Genomic DNA, 20,979 nt, shown 5'->3' on the forward strand with positions numbered 1-20,979 from the left:
CCACCAACTGCCGTGGCCGGATTCGAACCTGGATCCCCAGAACATTACCTGAGTTTCTGGATTTACAATCCACTGATAATACCACTGGACTTGCGCTTTCCCAGAGCATGCCAACATTGTTTACAGTATTGACTTGTTTCCAGAGGAGTTGTGAAGAAAAAAAACTAACTGGAACATTGGATGATAGGTGCCTGGAACTCATGTGAAATGGATCAGGATGTACCTGAAATGCTGGAACCTGCTTGGGACCAGGTCCTAAAAAACAGGTTTAAAATTGTCACCTAGTTTATTACAGCCTGACTAAATGGCCTCTTTCTGTGCTTTGTTTTTTTCTATAGTGTGTTTTTTCTTTCAAATTGATACAATTCTTAGCTTCCTTAATTACAGATGGATGATGCATCACAGAATCTCTCTCAATGGAACATATCTTGGTGTCAGACATTTAAGATGATATTTTATAATTTTCAATTTCCCTAATCTCTTACCTTGTAACTTGTTTAATCAATGTTTAATAAGGTAAAGTGGACTGGGCAAAGTTTTGGTAACAATCCAGAAGGGAAATACAGACAGGATTTCTCTCTGCTCATCACTGAACAGCTAACAGAACTTCATGCTGGACACCAACTGGAGCAAACCAGAGGTGCAAGAGAGCTCCTGGAAATCCTGTGGTGTATACTGAGACAGTGGAAAGTGGGGCAAAGAGAAGGAACTTTATTCTTGTCCCAAGGTACTATTCATCTCTCCTATGGCTAGAAGATGTTGGTCCATCAGACGCACCTCTCTTGGTCTTACTGTCCAGTGACAGGCAATACCTCAATCTGACACATTACATTCCTCTGTCCAGTGGAATTTTAATTGGGGGACCATCACTAGTCCCTGATTTGTGTGCTATTACCTTGACAGCTATAATGAATTCTTAAAGTGTGGAAGAATCTCTTTGATGGCATCCCTTTGACAGAAAGACCAGTTCCAGTAACAGGAGTAAGTCACAGGTTAATGTAAACAATCATCATTCAAGCCACCATGGTGGAAACACTTGCATTATCATGATTATTGCTACTTCTGGTTCCTTTACTGTTTCTCACTAATCATATAAAATTTACCAAATTTTTTTCAAGCAAACTTAATACAAGCAATAACTGCAGAATGAAATGGATATAACAAAAGGTGATGATAGATTGTAATTTTATGTTTTTGCAGTACAAAAATAAATACTTAAGTACGTTCATGATGGGCCCTTAAATATCTAATTCACTGACAGTAACAAACACATAGCCCTAGAGATTATCTTCTAGACTGAATGTCTTCAGCTGATTTCAACCATCGCAATCTGACAGTCCATCGAAGTGCCACACACCTCATGCCTTGTACTTCTCTCTTCCCTTTTCACTGATTACACAAATGTGCTGAAAGAGAAAATAAGTCGTGTCAATGCAGCAAGGATTAGATGCTGGGATTGTCCCAGTGCGTAGTTTATATCAACAACCTGAATTCAGATGTAAATGTAGGCAAGTGGAATGAACTTCTACAGGAATAAAAGCATATAAACTCCACAAATGGAAACATAAAGCCAGCAGGATTTGAGCTATCAGAGTCAGCCTGAAGGGTAAATTATTTCTGACAAATTTATTCGAGCGCCCTCCAAAGATGTTGCAAGCAAAGTGGATAAAGGGGGTCCTCCAGATGTAGCACGTCTGGTCTTCCAGCACGCATTTGATAAAGAGTTGCATAAAAGGTTAATACACATGGCAAGGTCATGTGGGTTTTGGGGGTAATTTATTAGCTTGGATAGAAGATTGGCTAACTAACAGAAAGTGGAAGGTCGGGATGAATGGGTCTTTTTCCAGTTGACAAGATGTAAGTAGTTTGCCCTTGGACCCCAATTATTTGCAAACGATATTAATTACTTGGGTGCGGGGATAGAGATGTAACAGCCAGATTTACAGATGACATTAAAATAGGTGAGAAAGTGTGCTGCTATGAAAAAAGAGAAATTTACAAATGGATATGTGTAGGTTAGGTGAATGGGTCAGAATTTAGCTAATGAAGTTTAATGTGAATAAGTGAGAGGTTATCCATTTTGGTCAGATAAGGTCAGAAGTCACACGACACCAGGTTATAGTCCAACAGGTTTATTTGAAATCACAAGCTTTTGGAGCACTGCTCCTTCGTCAGGTGACTTGGAGTCTCTTATACCTATCATGTTAGTCCAGCCATTTGGTTTGTCTCCAGCATCACCTTATTTTTAGTTTTTTGTAATTATCTCTCTGCCTCAATTTCTGTCATCATTGGTATCGTTTTGTTTAGATGGTATTTTCTCTAATATATAGATGACTGTGAGTGCCAATTTCTCTATAGATAGAAAGAGAAAACGAGAGAGAAAGAGAAAAGAGAGAGAGAGAGATAGAAAGAGACAGAGAAAATGAGAGAGAGAGAAAAAACGAGAGAGAACTGAGAGAGAACAATACAGAGAGAGAGAGAACGAGAGAGAGAGACGACAGAGAGAGAACGAGAGAGAGAGAGAGAGACACGACAGAGAGAGAACGAGAGAGAGAGGGAATGAGAGAGAACAAGAAAGAGCGAGAGAGAACAACAAAGAGTGAGAACAAGAGAGAACGAGGGAGAGCGAGAACAAGAGAGAACGAGGGAGAGCGAGAACAAGAGAGAACGAGGGAGAGAGAGAACGCGAGAACACGAGAGAATGAAAGAGAGAAACAAGAGAGAGAAACGAGAGAGAGAGAGAACGAGAACGACAGAAAGAGAACGAACAAGAGCGAGACAGAGAGAGAGAGGGAGAGACGGAGAGAACAAGAGAGAGAGGGAGAGAAAGAGAGTGCAAAAGAGAAAGAAAGGAGAGAGATGTGAGAGAGAGAGAGATGTGAGAGAGAGAGAGAGAGATGTGAGAGAGAAAGAAAGAAAGAAAGAAAGAAAGAAAGAAAGAAAGAAAGAAAGAAAGAAAGAAAGAAAGAAAGAAAGAAAGAAAGAAAGAGAGAGAGAGAAAGTGAGAAAGAGAAAGAACAAGAAAGAGAGAGAGAACGAGAGAGAATTTTTAGAATTATTAAGAGTGGATTACTTACAGTGTGGAAACAGGCCCTTTGGCCCAACAAGTCCACACCAATCCTCCGAAGAGCAACCCACCCAGATCCATTTCCCTACATTTACCCCTTCATCTAACACTATGGCAATTTAGCATAGCCAATTCACCTGACCTGTACATCTTTGGACTGTGGGAGGAAACTGGAGCACCGGGAGGAAACCCACACAGACACAGGGAGAATGTGCAAACTTCACACAGACAGTTGCCTGAGGCTGGAATCGAACCTGGGATCCTGGTGCTGTGAGGCCGCACTAATCACTGAGCCACCGTGCTGCCCAAATGAGAGAGAGATAACGAGAGAGAGAGATAATGCGAGAGAGAGAGAGAGAGAGAATGCAAGAGAGAGAGAATGAGAACCAAAAATTGTGAATTACTTACATTTAAGTCTCTGAAGTATTCATTATAGTCGAGTGCATATCCAACCACAAACTTGTCAGGAACTTCAAAACCAACAACTGTAAGTAAAGTTCATTAAGATGAGTGAAATACTTGCAAAGTGACAATTAATGCAAAATTTAACACGGCAATGTTGAACATCCAGCACAGCTTGGACTTTGATATTATGGGTGCAGATCCCCTGGGATCATCCTTTAACTACATTCATGATCAACAACAACATAGTATTGGAACTATCTAAACATCAGGAATAATTTATTAATGCTTCATGTTCAACCCAAGATTCAAGTAAGCATGCAGAACAAAACTGACCCAAACATGATACTGCTGACTGGAGGAACAACACCTCATCTTCCATCTTGGGACCTTTCAATCACACGGCATCAACATCAACTTCACTGGTTTCCCAATCTCCCCTCCCCACTTCTCATCCCAGATCCAGTCCTCAATATCAGCACCGCCCTCTTGACCAACCTTCCTTCCCACCTCTCCGCTCCACCATTACCACTGACCTATCACAATTACCCCCCATCTGCATCTAACTAGTGCCTTCACAGCTACCTTTCCCCAACCACACCCTCACGCACCTATTTATCTCCCAGCTCCTTTCCCCCTCCACAATCCTGATGAAGAGCTGATACCCATAACATCAACTCTCCTGCTCCTCAGATACTGCCTGACCTGCTGTGCTTTTCCAGCTCAACATGTTTCAACATCTGACTCTCCAGCATCTGTAGTCCTCACTTTCTCCCAGACATTAAACTCCTGAGTGTTGGCTCTTTCTAAACTAACCTAAGTTTGAATTGAAGCACAGTCTATTGAAGGAAATTCACTAATAGCTTGGAAAGTAGGATGTTAAAAAGGTCTGGAACACAGCAGAGAGTTGAATATTAAAGGCTACAGGTGGTGAGCAGGAAGGTGGATTTAGACAAGTTAGATATTAAAGGCTACGAGTAGTTGGGGCCAGTAGTTCTCTAATTAAGACACATTATCAGAATTTATGCCCCTTTTATAGAGAAAGATGACTTATTCATTGTATTTTACTTAAAACTGGAGCAATGATCAGGGATTGGAGGAATTAATGCCAGCCCTTGGAGCTTAATTCATGAAGGTATTTGATAAGTGAGCTGTGTTCTAAGCAACATTGCCTCTAATTTATTGTTTGAAGTACACTAGCAACATACTGAAGTGTGTGATTCCCTTTCTCACTCAGTAATCTAATGGGACTGATGTATCAGTGGTCTGCGTGGGGACTATGCCTTACTGCACTGCTTAGAGGAAATGATGATTCAGAGGCAATTACAGTTTGAAAGACATCCTGGATTGAAATGCAATACTCACAGTCTGGCCGATAGCCCACACTTCGAGGAGTTCGTTTAACCAGCAGACTATTAAGAAAGAAGAGAGCATTAGTGAAACGATGAAATGACAATTTCATACACTCAATTGCCATTAGAATTGCAGAGTCAAGCAGAAAATTTTAAAAATACAAATAATGGTAAACCAGAGTCCAATGGTTCCAACTTGAATGTAACTTTGAACCATTTAAGAAACACACAAGATTAGTCATTTCAGATGATATTAAATCCTGTTTTTCCAAATTCAATCCTTCCTTCCAAGACGGTGTATTAACAAAGGAAAATAATTAATAAATCAAACAAATTGCTAAAAACAGCCACACAAGGAAGTGTGATTTTGGGTTAAAATCTGAGAAAATTTAATTTAATTTATTGTCACATGTACCGAGGCACAGTGAAAAGCTTTGTCTTATTAGCAATACAGACAGATCACAGAGTTGAGTAGCATAGAAAAGTAAATAATAGGTAACCAGTGGCAAAAACAAAAACACAGGTACAGGCGAATGTTAAGAGCTTGTGAGTCCATTCAGTATTCTAGGGTAGAAGCTGTTATGAAACCAGCTGGTGCGTGTGTTCAGGCTTCTGTACCTTCTCCCTGATGGTAGAGGTTGTCGAAAAACATTGTCAGGGTGGGATGGATCTTTGAGAATACTGGTGGCCTTTCCTTGACAGCGGGGCCTGGTAGATGAATTCTATAGATGGGAGGTTGGCCTGAGTGATTGTCTGGGCCGAGTTCACCACTCTCTGTAACCATCTCCGATCTTGAATGGTACAGTTCCATACCAGGTAGTGATACATTCAGACAGAATGCTCTCAATGGCGCACCTATAAAAGTTGGCGAGGGTATTCTCCATCATGCCAAATTTCCTCAGCTGCCTGAGAAAGAGGAGACGTTGTTGGGCCTTTGTAACCAGTGCATCCACATGAAGAGTCCAAGAAAGCTTGTCGTTGATGACCACTCACAGGAGCTTGACACTCTCCACTTGTTCCACCTCTGTGCTGTTAATGTGTAGGGGAGCATGAGTAACATCCTGCCGAAAGTCAATAATGAGTTCTTTGGTTTTGCCTGCATTGAGAGCTGGGTCGTTCTCAGTGCATCATTTTTTCAGGTCTCCCACCTCCTGTTTGTAGTCTGTTTCGTCATCATCTGAGATTCAACCGACAATGGTGGTGTCATCAGCAAACTTGTAAATGGCATTAGTCTGGTATTAGGCGATGCAGTCATGGGTATACAGTGAGTACAGTAGGGGGCTGAGTATGCACCCCTGGGGGTCTCCAGTGTTGAGTGTAAGTGAGGATGAATAATTGTCCCCAGTCTTCACTGATTGTGCTTTGTGGGTCAGGAAACCGAGGATCCAGTTGCAGAGAGTGGGGTTTAGTCCGAGATCACTAAGTTTAGTAATCAGTCTCGAGGGGATAATAGTGTTGAAGGCTGAACTGTAGTCGATGAGTAGGATCCTTATGTAGCTGTTCTTGGTGTCAAGATGTTCTAAGGACGAATGAAGGGCAACCGATTTGGCATCTGACATGAATCTGTTGGTCTGATAGGCAAATTGGAGTGGGTCAAGAGTAGTAGGGATGCTGGAATTGATTAATACCATGACCACCGTAGTTAGGGCCACATTGAGACATGCTGCATGAGCCTTCTTAGGAACAGGGATGATGTTGGCCTCTTGGAACATGCAGGGACTGTGGCCTGCTGCAGGGAGAGGTTGGAGATGTCCAAGATGACCTGGTACTCCGTCTGGTTCCATCGCTTTCCTAGGATTCACACGAAGGAAAATCAATCTGACCTCTGATGCAGTGACTGTTGGGATAGGTTCGCCAGGACTTGCCGCAATAAGTGTTACCTCTGCCAAAATTCTGCTCAAAGCGAGCATAGAAGATTTGATGCAAATAGTTGAAGCATTTTTCTGTGACAGCAGGAGCAGTCCCCCGAAGGGTTGATGCCCCAAGAATTGGGACATATTCAGAAAAACGCCTGGTTCGAAAAGGCTGTGGTGTTAGGGATCATGGGGTGTGAACTGAAATTAACAATAACAGATGTGGGTTTGGAGATTCTGGAGCTGACAATAACACAAGGCCATAAGGTATTTCGGCAATCTATTACCCACTGTTTAAGTTGATCTTTGGATAGGTTTCACATGAGGCTTACCTCACCACTTTCACCATGTTGGGTTTGTAATCTTGCAACATGCTCAGCAGAGTCTGCATTGTTTTACCTGTGTCAATTATATCCTGTGAAAAAGGGAGTAAAGTATGATTCATAGAAAGCTGTGAGGTCAACACAATAATGCTCCTCAGACACATCCCCACCATACGAATGTCAGTGCTACCCTGCCCCTCCATCTACAGGTAAGCATCAGCACTACCCACTCCCCAACAGCAGCCCTCCCCCTACCAACCAACCGAAACCCTACAAGTGCCAACATTGTCTCTCCCATCCTCATTTGTCAGCATCAGTGTTTATCCCTTGGCTCTCCCGCATTCATCTATTAAACGTTTGTTATCCACAGTCTCAGCTATCCAGCCACTGATATTCATAAATTCAAGCTAAACTGAAACCTTGCTGCAATTCTCTAACTTAGAGCAAGTACCATTCACCTAAGTTGTGTTTGTTCCCTATAGCTCAAATTTAAGACTGGCATTCTCCTGTTTAAATTTCTTTGTGAAATCACACTACCTAGTTATGTAGCGGCACGGTGGCTCAGTGGTTAGCACTGCTGCCTCACAGCACCAAAGACCAGGGTTCAATTCCTGCCTCGGGCAACTATCTGTGTGGAGTTTGCACATTCTCCCAGTGTCTGTGGGGTTTCCTCCGGGTGCTCCGGTTTCCTCCCACAGTCCAAAGATGTACAGGTCAGGTGACTTGGCCACGCTAAATTGCCCATAGTGTTAGGTGGATTAGTCAGGGGTAAATGTAGGGGAATGGGTCTGGGTGGGTTGCTCTTCGGAGGGTCGGTGTGGACTTGTTGGGCACACTGTAAGGAATCTAATCTAATCTAACCTCCTCTAGCTATAGTGAACCCTGGTTTTGAGACTGACTCCTCACACAACCACCACCCTACTCCATCAACGGTAGTCATGTCATCAGCAGCCGTTAGCTCAGTTGGCTGAATGACTGGTTTGCAATACAGAGAAGCCAATTTTGTGGGTTCAATTCCCACGCTAGCTGAGGTTACCATGAAGGATTCTTAACTTCTCCTGAGGCAAGGTGGTCCTTGGGTTAAAACACCGACAATCATCTTTCTCTAATGAGAATCAAGGCTTATGGTCCTCTGGGACCACAGCAACTTTACATTTAATCTCTGGAATTTACATCACAGTACAGGCCCTACGGCTCACAATGTTGTGCCAAGCATTTACCTTAATCTAAGGTAAATCTAACCTACACACACCTCAATTTACTGCTGTCCATGTACTTGTCCAGCAGTCGTTTAAATGTCCCTCATGTTTCTGACTCTACTATCACCACTAGCAGTGCATTCCACACACCCACCACTCTCTGCATAAAAAAGCTACCTCTGACATCTCCCCTACACCTTCCTCCCATCACCTTAAAGTTGTGACAGCCATTTCTGCCCTGGGAAATATCTCTGGTTATCCACTCTATCAATGCCTCTCATTACCCTGTACACCTCTATCAAGTCACCTCTCTTCCTTCTTCTCTCCAGTGTGGAATGCACATGCTTACTCAACCTCTCTTCATAAGACACGCCCTCCAATCCAGGCAGCATCCTGGTAAATCTCCTCTGCACCCTCTCTCAAGGATCTACATCCTTCCTATAATGAGGGGACCAGAACTGGCCACAATATTCCAAGTGTGGTCTAACCAGGGTTTTATAGAGCTGCAGCAAAGCCTCGTGGCTCTGAAACTCAATCTCCCTGCTATTGAAAGCCAACACACTATACGCCTTTTTAACAACCCTATCAACTTGGGTGGCAACTTTGAGGGATCTATGTACATGGACCCCAAGTTCCCACTGTTCCTTAACACTGCCAAGAATCCTGTCTTTAACGCTATATTCAGCACTCAAATTTGATCTTCCAAAATAAATCATTTCGCATTTGTCCAGGTTGAACTCCATCTGCCACTCTTCAGCCCAGCTCTGCATCCTGTCAATGTCATGTTGTAGCCTGCAACAAACCTCGACACTATCTACAACACCACCAACCTTTGTGTCATCAGCAAACGTACAAATCCACCCTCCCACTTCTTCATCCAAGTCATTTATAAAATCTACAAAGAGCAGAGGCCCAAGAACAGATCCCTGTGGGACACCACTGGTCACCGACCTCCAGGTGGAATACTTTCCATCCACTCACTGTCTTCTTTCAGCCAGCCAAAATTCCCTGTATCCCATACCTCCTAACTTTCTGAATGAGCCGACTGTGGGGAACCTTATCAAATGCCTTAATGAAATCCATATACACCACATCCACTGTTCAACCTTCATCAACTAGTGTCGTCACATCCTCAAAGAACTCAGTAAGGTTTGTGAGACATGACCTGCTCCTCACAAAGCTATGCGGACTGTCTTTAATCAAACTATGTTTTTCCAAATAGTCATTAATCCTATCCCTCAGGATCCTTTCCAGTACCTTGCTTATCACAGACCTAAGACTGACTGGTCTGTAATTCCCAGGGATTTCCCTATTCTCTTTCTCGAACGGAGGAAGAGCATTCACCTCCCATCAATCATCCGGTACTCTTCCTGTGGAGTGAGGTTGCAAAGATCATCACCAGAGGTGCAGCGATCTCATTCCTCGCTTCCTGTAGTAACCTTAGATATATCTGGTTCAGCCTTGGGACTTAACTATATTGATGCTTCCCAGAATTTCTAGCACATCCACTTACTTAATATTAATCTGTTCAAGCCTATTAACCTGGTCCACGGTGTTCTCACTATCAACAAGGTACCTCTCTCTAGTGAATACTGAAGGAGAAAAAACTCAATATGGCCTCTCCTACTTCTTCAGACTCCAGGCACAAGTTCACTCCACTGTCCCTGATTGCCCCGACCCTCTCTCTGATCATTCTCTTATTCCTCACATATGTGTGGAACAACTTTGGGTTTTCCCTAATTCTTCCCACCAAAGCTTTTTCGTGCCCCCACTTAGTTCTCCTCAGTCCATTTTAGATTAGATTAGATTACTTACAGTGTGGAAACAGGCCCTTCGGCCCAACAAGTCCACACTGCCCCGCCGAAGCGCAACCCACCCATACCCCTACATCTACCCCTTACCTAACACTACGGGCAATTTCCCATGGCCAATTCACCTGATCTGCACATCTTTGGACTGTGGGAGGAAACCGGAGCACCCGGAGGAAACCCACGCAGACACGGGGAGAATGTGCAAACTCTACACAGACAGTCACTCAAGGCTAGAATCAAACCTGGGACCCTGGTGCTGTGAGGCAGCAGTGCTAACCACTGAGCCACCGTGCCGCTGCAGCACTCGCAGCAAGTGCTCCTTAAACAGCCTCCACATTTCTGCTGTGCTTTTCCTGTTGAACAATTGTTGCCAATTTATACTCCACAGCTCCTGTCCAATAACAGGATAATTTCCCCTTCCCCAATTAAATACCTTCCCATACTGTCTGCTCCTATCCCACTCCATGGCTATGGTAAAAGGTGAGGTACTTGTGGCCCCTATCACCGAAATGCTCTCCTACATGAGTCATTAAATGAGAAGTTTAGCATCCAGGATTGTTTGACTACATTACAAGGTGTTCAAGGTGATATCCAATGAGACAGTCTGACAAGCTGGTGATGAAAGGATATTTCTCCTTTAAACGAATGAAGGGAGACAGTTTAAATTTAGGAGTGTTGAACTTGAGATGATGAGGAGAATTCTTTCCTCTCAGAAGGTTGAGAGTTATGTTTTTAGGATAGAGGTTGATTGAATTTTGACCAACAACGGAGTCCAAGGTTGTGGATAGTCAGAATTGGGGTTTCGGCCTCAATTGGATCAGCCATGATCTCAATGAATGATGGAGTATGCTCAATGGGCCGAAGGAAGTACTCCTGTCCCTAATTTGCATTTTCGCATATACACTCATATATAAATTGGGTTTTTGTTAAGGGCACCATATTTTGATTGAGATTTTGCTGTTGAATCACTATATAAACACATTTTAAAACCTTGAATAGGACTCAGCAGCAGGAACCCTGTTCCTCTATTCAATAAGTTTGTGCTGACTTGGTAATGGTTTCAGCTCCACCACATAATAATTGATTCTCTCATAAAATACAGACCTGAATATCAAAGATAACATGAACACCTCTTTGAAACAATGTGATGGAAACAACAGAGCTGATTTAATGCCTCATATAACAGTCAGCACCTCCAATAGTGAAGCACACACACAGTACTGTAGTGGAACAACAGCAAGGATTATTCTGCTCATGTCTCTGAAGTAAGACCAGAACTACAACACCCTGACTCTAAGGTAAAAGCATGATGCATGGTGCACAGCAGAGATAAATCTGATCTTGCCGGCCCCTCCTCAAATTTTATATAATCTATGGAATTATCCCGGTGAATCTCCAGTATATGCTCTGTGTAGTTTTAATATGCATGTGGTAATGCAACATAATTTCTGGAAAATATAGCTCACTATTACATGTCCATATAGACTTAGAGATATACTGCACAGAAACAGACCCTTTGGTCCAACTTGTCCATGCCAACCAGATAACCCAACCTAATCTAGCCCCATTTACCAGCACTTGGCCCATATTCCTCTAAACCCTTCCTATTCACATACCCATCCAGATGCCTTTTAAATGTTGTAATTGTACCAGCCTCCACCACTTCCTCTGGTAGCTCATTCCATACACATACCACCCTCTACTCAAAAAGTTGCCCCTTTGGCCTCTTTTATATCTTTCCCCTTTCACTCTAAACGTATGCCCTCTAGTTCTGGACTCCCCCACCTCAAGGAAAAGAATTTGTCTATTTATCCTATCCATGCCCCTCATGATTTTATAATTCTCTATAAGGTCACCCCTCAGCCTCTGACACTCCAGAAAAAAAACAGCCCCAGCCTGCTCAGCCTCTCCCTATAGCTCAAATCCTCCAAACCTGGCAACATCCTTGTAAATCTTTTCTGAACCCTTTCAAGTTTCACAACATTCTTCCAATAGGAAGGAGACCAGAATTGCACGCAATATTCCAAAAGTAGCCTAACCAAAGTCCTGTACAGCCGCAACATGACCTCCCAACTCCCATACTTAATGCTCTGACCAATAAAGGAAAGCATACCAAACGCCTTCTTCACTATCCTATCTACCTGTGACTCTACTTTCAAGGAGCTATGAACCTGCACTCAAAAAGTCTTTGTTCAGCAACACTGCCTAGGGCCTTACCATTAAGTGTATAAGTCCTGCTAAGATTTGCTTTCCCAAAATGCAGCACCTCACATTTATCTAAATTAAACTCCATCTGCCACTTCTCAGCCCATTGGCCCATCTGGTCCAGATCCTTTTGTAATCTGAGGTAACCTTCTTCCCTGTCCACTACACCTCCAATTTTGGTGTCATCTTCAAATTTGCTAACTATACCTCCGATGTTCACATCCAAATCATTTATATAAATGACAAAAAGTAGTGGACCCAGCACCAATCCTTCTGGCACTCCACTGGTCTCAGGTCTCCAGTCTGAAAAGCAACCCTCCACCACCACCCTCTGCCTATTACCTTCGAGCCAGTTCTGTATCCAAATGGCTAGTTTTCCCTGTATTCCATGATATCTAACCTTGCTAACCAGTCTCCCACGGGGAACTTTGTTGAACACCTTACTGAAGTCCATATAGATCATGTCTACCACTCTGTCATCATCAATCCTCTTTGTAACTTCTTCAAAAAACTCAATCAAGTTCACAACACATGATTTCCCACACACAACATGATGTTGACTATCCCTAATCAGTCTTGCCTTCCCAAATACGTATAAATCCTGTCCCTCAGGATTCCCTCCAACAACTTGCCCACCACCAACATCAGGCTCACCAGTCTACAGTTCCCTGGCTTATCCTTTCCACCTTCCATAAGTAGTGGTACCATGATAGCCAACCTCCAGTCCTCCGTCACCTCACTTGTAACCATCGATGATATAAATATCTCAGTAAGGGACCCAGCAATCACTTCCCTAGTTTCCCAGAGTTCTAGAATACACCTGATCAGGTCCTGGAAATTTATCCACTTTTTTGCGTTTCAAAACATCCAGCACTTCCTCCTCTATAATATGGACAATCTTCAAGATGTCACCATCTATTTCCCTACATTCTATATCTTCCACGTCCTTTTCCACATTAAATACTGATCCAAAATACTCGTTTAGTATCTGCCTCATCTCCTGCGGCTTCACACAAAGGCCGCCCTTGCTGCTTTGAGGAGCCTTGTTCTCTTCCTAGTTACCCTTTTGTCCTTAAACGTATTTCTATAAACCCTTTGGATTCTCCTTAACCCTATTTGCCAAAGCTACCTCATGTCTCTTTGAGCCCTCCTGATTTCCCTCTTAAGTTTATTCCTACTGCCTTTATAGTCTAAGGATTCACTCAATCTATCCTGTCTATTCCTGACATATGCTTCCTTCTTTTTCTTAACCAAACCCTCACTTTCTCTCATCATCCAGCATTCCCTACACCTACCAGCCTTTCCTTTCACCCTAATAGAAATATACTGTCTCTGGACTGTCATTATCTCATTTCTGAAGGCTTCCCATTTTCCAGCCATCTCTTTACCTGCGAATATCTGCCCCCAGTCGCTTTTGAAAGTTCTTGCCTAATACAATCAAAATTACCCTTCCTCCAATTTAGAGCTTCAACTTTTAGATCCAAAATGTCCTTTTCCATCACTATTTTAAAACTAAGAGTGTTATGATCCCAAAGTGCTCCCCCACTGACGCCTTAGACACCTGCGCTGCCTTATTTCCCAAGAGTAAGTCAGGTTTTGCACCTTCTCAAGTAGGTACATCCACATACTGAATCAGAAAATTTTCTTGTACACACTGAACAAATTCCTCTCCATCTAAACTCTTAACACTATGGCAGTCCCAGTCTATGTTTGGAAAGTTAAAATTCCCTACAATAACCATGGTGGCTCAGTGGTTAGCACTGCTGCCTTACAACACCAGGGTCCCAGGTTCAATTCCAGCCTCGGGTGACTGTCTGTGTGGAGTTTGCACATTCTCCCTGTGTCTGCGTGGGTTTTCTCCGGGTGCTCCAGTTTCCCCCCAGAATCCAAAAAATGTGCAGGTTAGGTGAATTGGCTAAATTGCCCGTAGTGTGAGGTGCATTAGTGCAGAGGAAATGGGTCTTCGGTGGGTTGGTGTGGACTAGTTGTGCTGAAGGGCCCTGTTTCCACATTGTAGGGAATCTAATCCAATCTAAATCTATTATTCCTACAGAAAACTGAAATCTGCTCACAAATGTGTTTCTCAATTTCCCTCTGACTATTAGTGGATCTAAAATACAATCCCAATAAGGTGATCATCCCTTTCTTATTTCTCAGTTCAATGCAAATAAGCCTCCCTCAGTACAGCTGTAATGCTATCCTTTATCAAAAACGCCACCCCCATCTCTCTTGCCTCCTTTCGATCCTTCTTCTAGTATTTGTACCTTGGAACATTAAGCTGCCAGTCCTGTCCATCCCTGAGCCACATCTCTGTAATTGCTATGATATCCCAGTCCCATCTTCCTAAACATGTCCTGAGTTCATCTGCCTTCCCTGTTAGGCCTCTTGCATTAAAATAAATGCAGTTTATTTTATCAGTCCTACCTTTTTTTCGACTTTGTCCTTGCCTGCCCAGACTGTTTGACTCGCTTCTGTTCTCAGCTGTACCAGTCTCAGATTAATCTCTTTCCTCACTATCTCCCTGGGTCCTACTTCCCCTCCTTACTAGTTTACTGCTGAGCAGCTCTAGCAAATCTCCCTGCCAGTTCAGGTTCAATCCACCCTTCTTATACAGGTCACTTCCACCCCAGAAGATCCAAAGATCCAAAAATGTGAATCCTTCTCCCATACACCAGCTCCTCAGCCATGCATTCATCTGCTCTATCCTCCTATTCCTACCCTCACTAGCTCATAACACCGGGTGTAACCCGATATTACTGCCCTCGAGGACCTCCTTTTTAAATTCCTGCCTAACTTTCTATATTCTCCCTTCAGAAACCATCCTTTTCCCTTCCTATGTCATTGATTCCAATGTGTATAATGACCGCCTGCTGGTCCCTCTCCCCCTCGAGAACATTCTGCATTCTCTCTGAGACATCCTTGATCCTAGTACCAGAGACTGGATTACAGATTCAGATTACATTACAGTGTGGAATGAAGGATGAAGGGCTTTTGCCCGAAACGTCGATTTCGCTGCTCCTTGGATGCTGCCTAAACTGCAGTGCTCTTCCAGCACCACTAATCCAGAATCTGGTTTCCAGCATCTGCAGTCATTGTTTTTACCTGGCACCAGGGAGGCAACACACCATTCTGATTTTTTGCTGCTAGCCGCAGGAACATCTGTCTGTGCCTCTGACCAGACAGTCCACTAACATAATCGATCGCATGGAACCCGACATACCGCGCATTAGAGCCTGTCTTGATACAAGAAACTTGGCTGCCCATGCTATATTCCCCTGAGAATCCATCACCCCCTACATTTTCCAAAACAACACACTTGTTTGAAATGAGGATAGCCACAGAGACTCCTGCATTAGCTGCCTACCTTTCCTGGAGTTAACCCATCTATGTGACTACATTTGCAGTTTTTCTCTCTTCCTATAACTGCCACCTATCACACCCCCTTGCTCTTGCAAATTCTTCACCGCCTCTAACTGTCGCATGAACTGATACATTCAATCTGATAGGATTTGCAACTGATATTTATTTCAGATATAATCCTCATTAACATGTAAACTCTCTCTAAACTCCCACATCCAACAAGAAGAGCATATCACTCTAGTAAAGACCATTTTTGCACCTTCCAATCTACAGACCCAAAAATAGCATCGTCTTATTGCTCTAGAAAACACTGCTCCAGGCTAACTTAATACTTATGGCTTATATTTTTAAAATTTAATCAAGAGTCAGATCCCAATAAAAACATAATCAAGAAGGTACACACTCTACTTATTATTATCGATTTATAGCAAGGCTATACTTTAAATTGTTTACTTATCGGTTTCTGTGCGGTGATCTCTCCCAAACAGGTTCCTTCAAGATCCGTTGTGAATTACTCTGATCAAATTCTAGAAAACAGTCTTCTCCAAGAGGAGAAACTAATTGCTGAATACCATAAGGGAGATTCCAAGGTCAGACTACTTTGACTCATTAAAATGAAAAGCAGAGTGGGACAAGATTCAAAAAATGAATGGTGCAAAAGCAGAAGTCAACTTCCGTGGAGAAAGGAGTAAAAATTGGGCCAAGTGGAGTTGTAACCACAAAGTAATCAGCAGTGCAATTCATAACATTAATATAAGTTTAAAATAAAAAGACTAACCTCAACAATTAAAACATTCTGTCTCCCAAAGTTGCGAGAAGGGAAAGAGAAATAAAATTGTTAAACATTTTATTTCATCACAGATAAAACATCAATAACCCTGCAATTCACAACATGCAAGAGCTTTTCCTGCTAAATATAAATTACTACTCTCAAATTCTATGTTTTTTAAAATATATTAACATCCTGACAAATAAATAAAAATGGCTACATTCTGCGTATAAGTTCTAAGTAGTATCTTGGGGACAGTCCATATCACAGTCGAGATGTTGGATGTATTATATTAGAGAGGAAACTCAATTATTGTGGTGGTGGAAGCAGAGTCATTGGGGACATTTAAGCGACTGCTGGACATGCACATGGGTATCAGTGAGTTGAGGGGTGTGTAGGTTAAGTTATTATATTTTACATTAGGATTAAACCTCGGCACAACATTGTGGGCCAAAGGGCCTGTTCTGTGCTGTACTTTTCTATGTTCTATCCAAATGAGATGGGAGGGCACGATTTTGTTCGGATAATCAATTATTCAGTTAATCGGTTAAATGCCCTTCCTCTGGGGCTCAGAGTGTTTTAAGTCTGCTCCCCATTCAGGAGACGAGGCAGCAGCACACCGTGCACAAGCCACTGCCCTCGCTCCCGTGCATCACCTACACCCTTCCCCCCCCTGCCCCCAGATCCTCCTCCTCCCTCCATTTGCCTCTCTCTCCGTGGCAGCTGGATGGGACATCAACAACAAAACTGCTGCTGCTGCCTCTTGGGGGGTGAATCTCCAAATAACTAACACACACACACACAGCCCTGTACAGGACAGATGGAGAGATTATGTGGGGAAGGGGGGTTAGGGTACACCCCTGTGTAGAACTCAAGGGCAAGTGTCGAGGTAGAGAGAGGGCAGGATGTCAGTTATTTGGAGACGGTACCTGTTTAATCACTGTACACAAAAGATGCGATCAGTGTTGGAAACACGTCTTTGATGTAATGTTTCTATTGGGTCCTTGAGATCTCTTTCGGTTAACCCAATTTTGGGGTAATTAATATTCCGATAATCGAGGTTTCTTTGTGTATGAAGATGGATAAATCTGTTCCTGACCAGATATATCCAAGAACACTGCAAAAGGCTAGAGAAGAAATTGCAGGGCTCTAACTGATAGTTTTGCATCAATGTTAGCACGGGTGAGCTCCCGGAGAATCGGAGGATAGCAAATGTTGTGCCCTGATTCAAGAAGGTCTGCAAAGAAAAGCCTGGGAACTATAGACCAGTAAACTTAACATGCGTGAGAGGTAAGTTACTTGAGAAGATTGAGAGATACATTACACATGAACCTATGAACTAATCTAAGCCCATCCCCCTACACTATCCCATCATCATCTATGTGCTTATCCAAGGATTGCTTAAATGCCCCTAATGTGGCTGACTTAACTACATTGGCAGGTAGGGCATTCCACGCCCTTACCACTCTCTTGAGTAAAGAACCTGCCTCTGACATCTATCTTAAATCTACCACCCCTCAATTTGTAGCTATGCCCCCTCGTCGTTATCTACCCTATCTAATCCTCTGATCATCTTATATGTCTTTATAAAATCCCCTCTTAGCCTTCTTCTCTCCAATGAGAACAGACGCAAGTCCCCCAGCCTTTCCTCAATAGTCGTTCCCTCCAGACCAGGCAACATCCTGGTAAATCTCCTCTGCACCTTTTCCAATGCTTCCACATCCTTCCAGTAATGGAGAGACCAGAACTGTACACAATATTCCAAGTGTGGCCGCACTAGAATTTTGTATAGTTGTAGCGATATATTACAGCTCTGGAACTCAATCCCTCTACTAATAAAACCTAACACACCGTATGCCTTCTTAACAGCAACTGGGTGGCAACTTTCAGGGATCTATGTACAAGATCCCTCTGCACATCCACACTACCAAGAATCTCTCCAATGACCCTGTATCCTGTCTTCCTGTTATTCTTCCCAAAGTGAATCAGCTCACATTTATCTGCATTGAACTCCGTTTGCCACATTTCAGCCCAATTGTGCAGTTTATCCAAGTCCCCCTGCAACCTGTAACATTCTTCCACACTGTCCACTACTCCACCGGTTTTAGAGTCATCTGCAAACTCACTAACCCATCCACCTATTCCTGCGTCCAAGTCATTTATAAAAATTACTAACAGCAGTGGTCCCAAAACAGATCCTTGTGCCACACCACTAGTAATCGGACTCCAGGCTGAATATTTTCCATCAACCACCACTCGCTGCCTTCTTCCAGAAAGCCAGTTTCTAATCCAAATTGCTAAATCATCCTCAGTCCCATGTGTCTGCATTTTTTCCAACAGCCTAACACGCGGAACCTTATCAAAGGTTTACTGAAGTCCATGTATACCACTTCAACTGCCCTACCCTCATCCACATGCTTGGTCAGCTTCTTAAAAAAGCTCAATGAGGTTTGTGAGACATGACCTGCCCTTGACAAAACCATGTTGACTATCGCCAATCAAACAGTTGCTTGCTAGATTATAAATCCTAGCTCTTATAATCCTTTCCAAAACTTGTCCTACAACAGACATAAGGCTCACTGGTCTATAATTATCTGGGTTATCTCTACTGCCCTTCTTGAACAAGGGCACAACATTTGCAACCTTCCAGTCCTCTGGTACTAAACTTGTAGACAATGACGATTCAAAGGCTAAAGGCTCCACCATCTCCTCCCTAGCTTCTCGGAGAATCCTCGGATAAATCCCATCCGACCCAGGGGACTGGTCTACTTTCACTCTTTCTAGAATTGATAACACCTCCTCCTTACTAACCTTTCCAGTCTAATCTCCCGTAACTCATTCTTCTCCTCTACAATATTCTCCTTTTCCTGAGTGAAAACAGATATGAAATATTTGTTTATCACCTCTCCGATCTCTACAGGGTCCACACACAGGCCCTGTTCCTACCCTAGGCAGAGGTGGCGACTGCAGATGCTGGAGATTAGAGTCAAAATTAGAGTGGTGCTGGAAAAGCACAGCAGAATGCTGCCTAATCTGCTGTGCTTTTCCAGCATCACTCTAATCTTGACCTTATTCCTACCCTAATCATCTTTTTATTCCTCACATACCTATAGAAAGTTTAGGGTTTTCCTTTATTCTACCTGTTAAAGAGTGCATATGTCCCCTCCTTGCTCTTCTTAACTTTCTCTTTAAATCCTTCCTAGCTAATCTGTAACTCTCCATTGCCTCATCTGAACCATCTCGTCTCAACATCACGTAAGCCTCCCTCTTCCACTTAATAAGAGGTACAACTACTTTAGTAAACCACGGATCCCTTACCTTATCACTTCCTCCCTGTCTGACAGGGACATACCTATCAAGGACACACAATACCTGTTCCTTAAGCCAGCTCCACATTTTATGTCCCCATCCCCTGCATTTTGCTACCCCATTCTATGCCTCCCAAGTCTTGCCTAATCGCATTATAATTGCCCTTCCCCCATCGATAACTCTTGCCCTCTGGCATGTACCTATCCCTTTCCATCGCTAAACTAAATGTAACCAAATTATGGTCACTCTCTCCAAAGTGCTCACCTACCACGGAATCAGACACCAGGCTTGGTTCATTACCAAGCACCAGATCCAGTGTGCCCTCCCCTCTTGTCGGGCCTTCGATATACTGTGTCAGAAAATCCTCCTGCACATATTGGACAAAAACTGATCCATCTGATGTACTAGGGTTATAGCATTTCCAGTCAATGTTGGGAGGTTAAAGTCCCCCATAATGACCATCCTGTTCCTTTCACTCCTACCCTGGGTCGTTTTGTCAATCCTCTCCTCCACATTCCTCGAACTCTGCAGATGTCTATAAAAAACTCCCAGCAGTGTGAGCTGTTCTGTCCTGTTTTTAACCTCCGTCCATACCACCTCAGCAGACAAGTCCTCGTCAAAAGTTCTTTCAGCCACCATTATACTGTCCTTGACTAACAATGCCACACCTCCCCCTCTTTTACCGCCTTGTCTCTTCTTAATGAAAGATCTAAACCCTGGAACCTGCAACATCCATTCCTGACCCCGCTCTATCTATGTCTCCGAAATGGCCACAACATTGAGGTCCCAGGTACCTATCCATGCTGCAAGCTTACCTACCTTATTTCGGATACTTCTGGCATTGAAGTAGACACACTTCAAACCAACTTGCTGTCTGCCAGCACATTCCTATGACCATGAAATCCTGTCCCTGTCCTCCCTACTCTCATCCTCCTGTGCAATAGAACTACACCTCAGGTTCCTATGCCCCTGCTGAGCCAGTTTAAACCCACCTGAAGCACCAGCAAATTTCCCACCAGGGTATTAGTACCCCTCTGGTTCAAGTGAAGACTGTCCTGTTTTTACAGGTCCCACCTTCCCCCAAATGAGCCCCCATTATCCAAGAACCTGAAACTCTCCCCCCTGCACCATCCCTGCAGCCATGTGTTCAGCTGATATCTCTCCCTGTTCCTCGCCTCGCTATCATGTGGCACGGGTAACAAACCAGAGATAACGACTCTGTTTGTTCTAGCTCTCAGCTTCCACCCTAGCTCCCTGAAATCCTGCCTTACATCCCTATCCTCTTTCTATCTATGTCGTTGGTACCTATGTGGACCACAACTTGGGGCT

General features: G+C 43.4%; 1 protein-coding gene across 2 annotated transcripts in view; it reads right to left on the reverse strand.

Annotated features, from left to right (window-relative positions):
* Positions 1–1,168: 1,168 nt before the first annotated feature.
* hprt1 (hypoxanthine phosphoribosyltransferase 1) overlaps positions 1,169–20,979 on the reverse strand; it is a 47,549-nt gene continuing 27,738 nt past the window's right edge. The window contains exons 5-9 of one of the 2 annotated variants that reach the window (XM_072595664.1): positions 16,351–16,368; positions 7,007–7,089; positions 4,835–4,881; positions 3,476–3,552; positions 1,169–1,406 (exon numbers count right to left, since the gene is read on the reverse strand). In XM_072595664.1, the coding sequence (XP_072451765.1) occupies positions 1,359–1,406; positions 3,476–3,552; positions 4,835–4,881; positions 7,007–7,089; positions 16,351–16,368 (273 nt within the window). In that variant the 3' untranslated portion in view covers positions 1,169–1,358. The remainder of the gene's footprint in view (positions 1,407–3,475; positions 3,553–4,834; positions 4,882–7,006; positions 7,090–16,350; positions 16,369–20,979) is intronic. The other variant, XM_072595665.1, reaches the window with a different exon arrangement.

The sequence above is a fragment of the Chiloscyllium punctatum genome, chromosome 25 (assembly GCF_047496795.1).
Source record: "Chiloscyllium punctatum isolate Juve2018m chromosome 25, sChiPun1.3, whole genome shotgun sequence".
Lineage (NCBI taxonomy): Eukaryota > Metazoa > Chordata > Chondrichthyes > Orectolobiformes > Hemiscylliidae > Chiloscyllium > Chiloscyllium punctatum.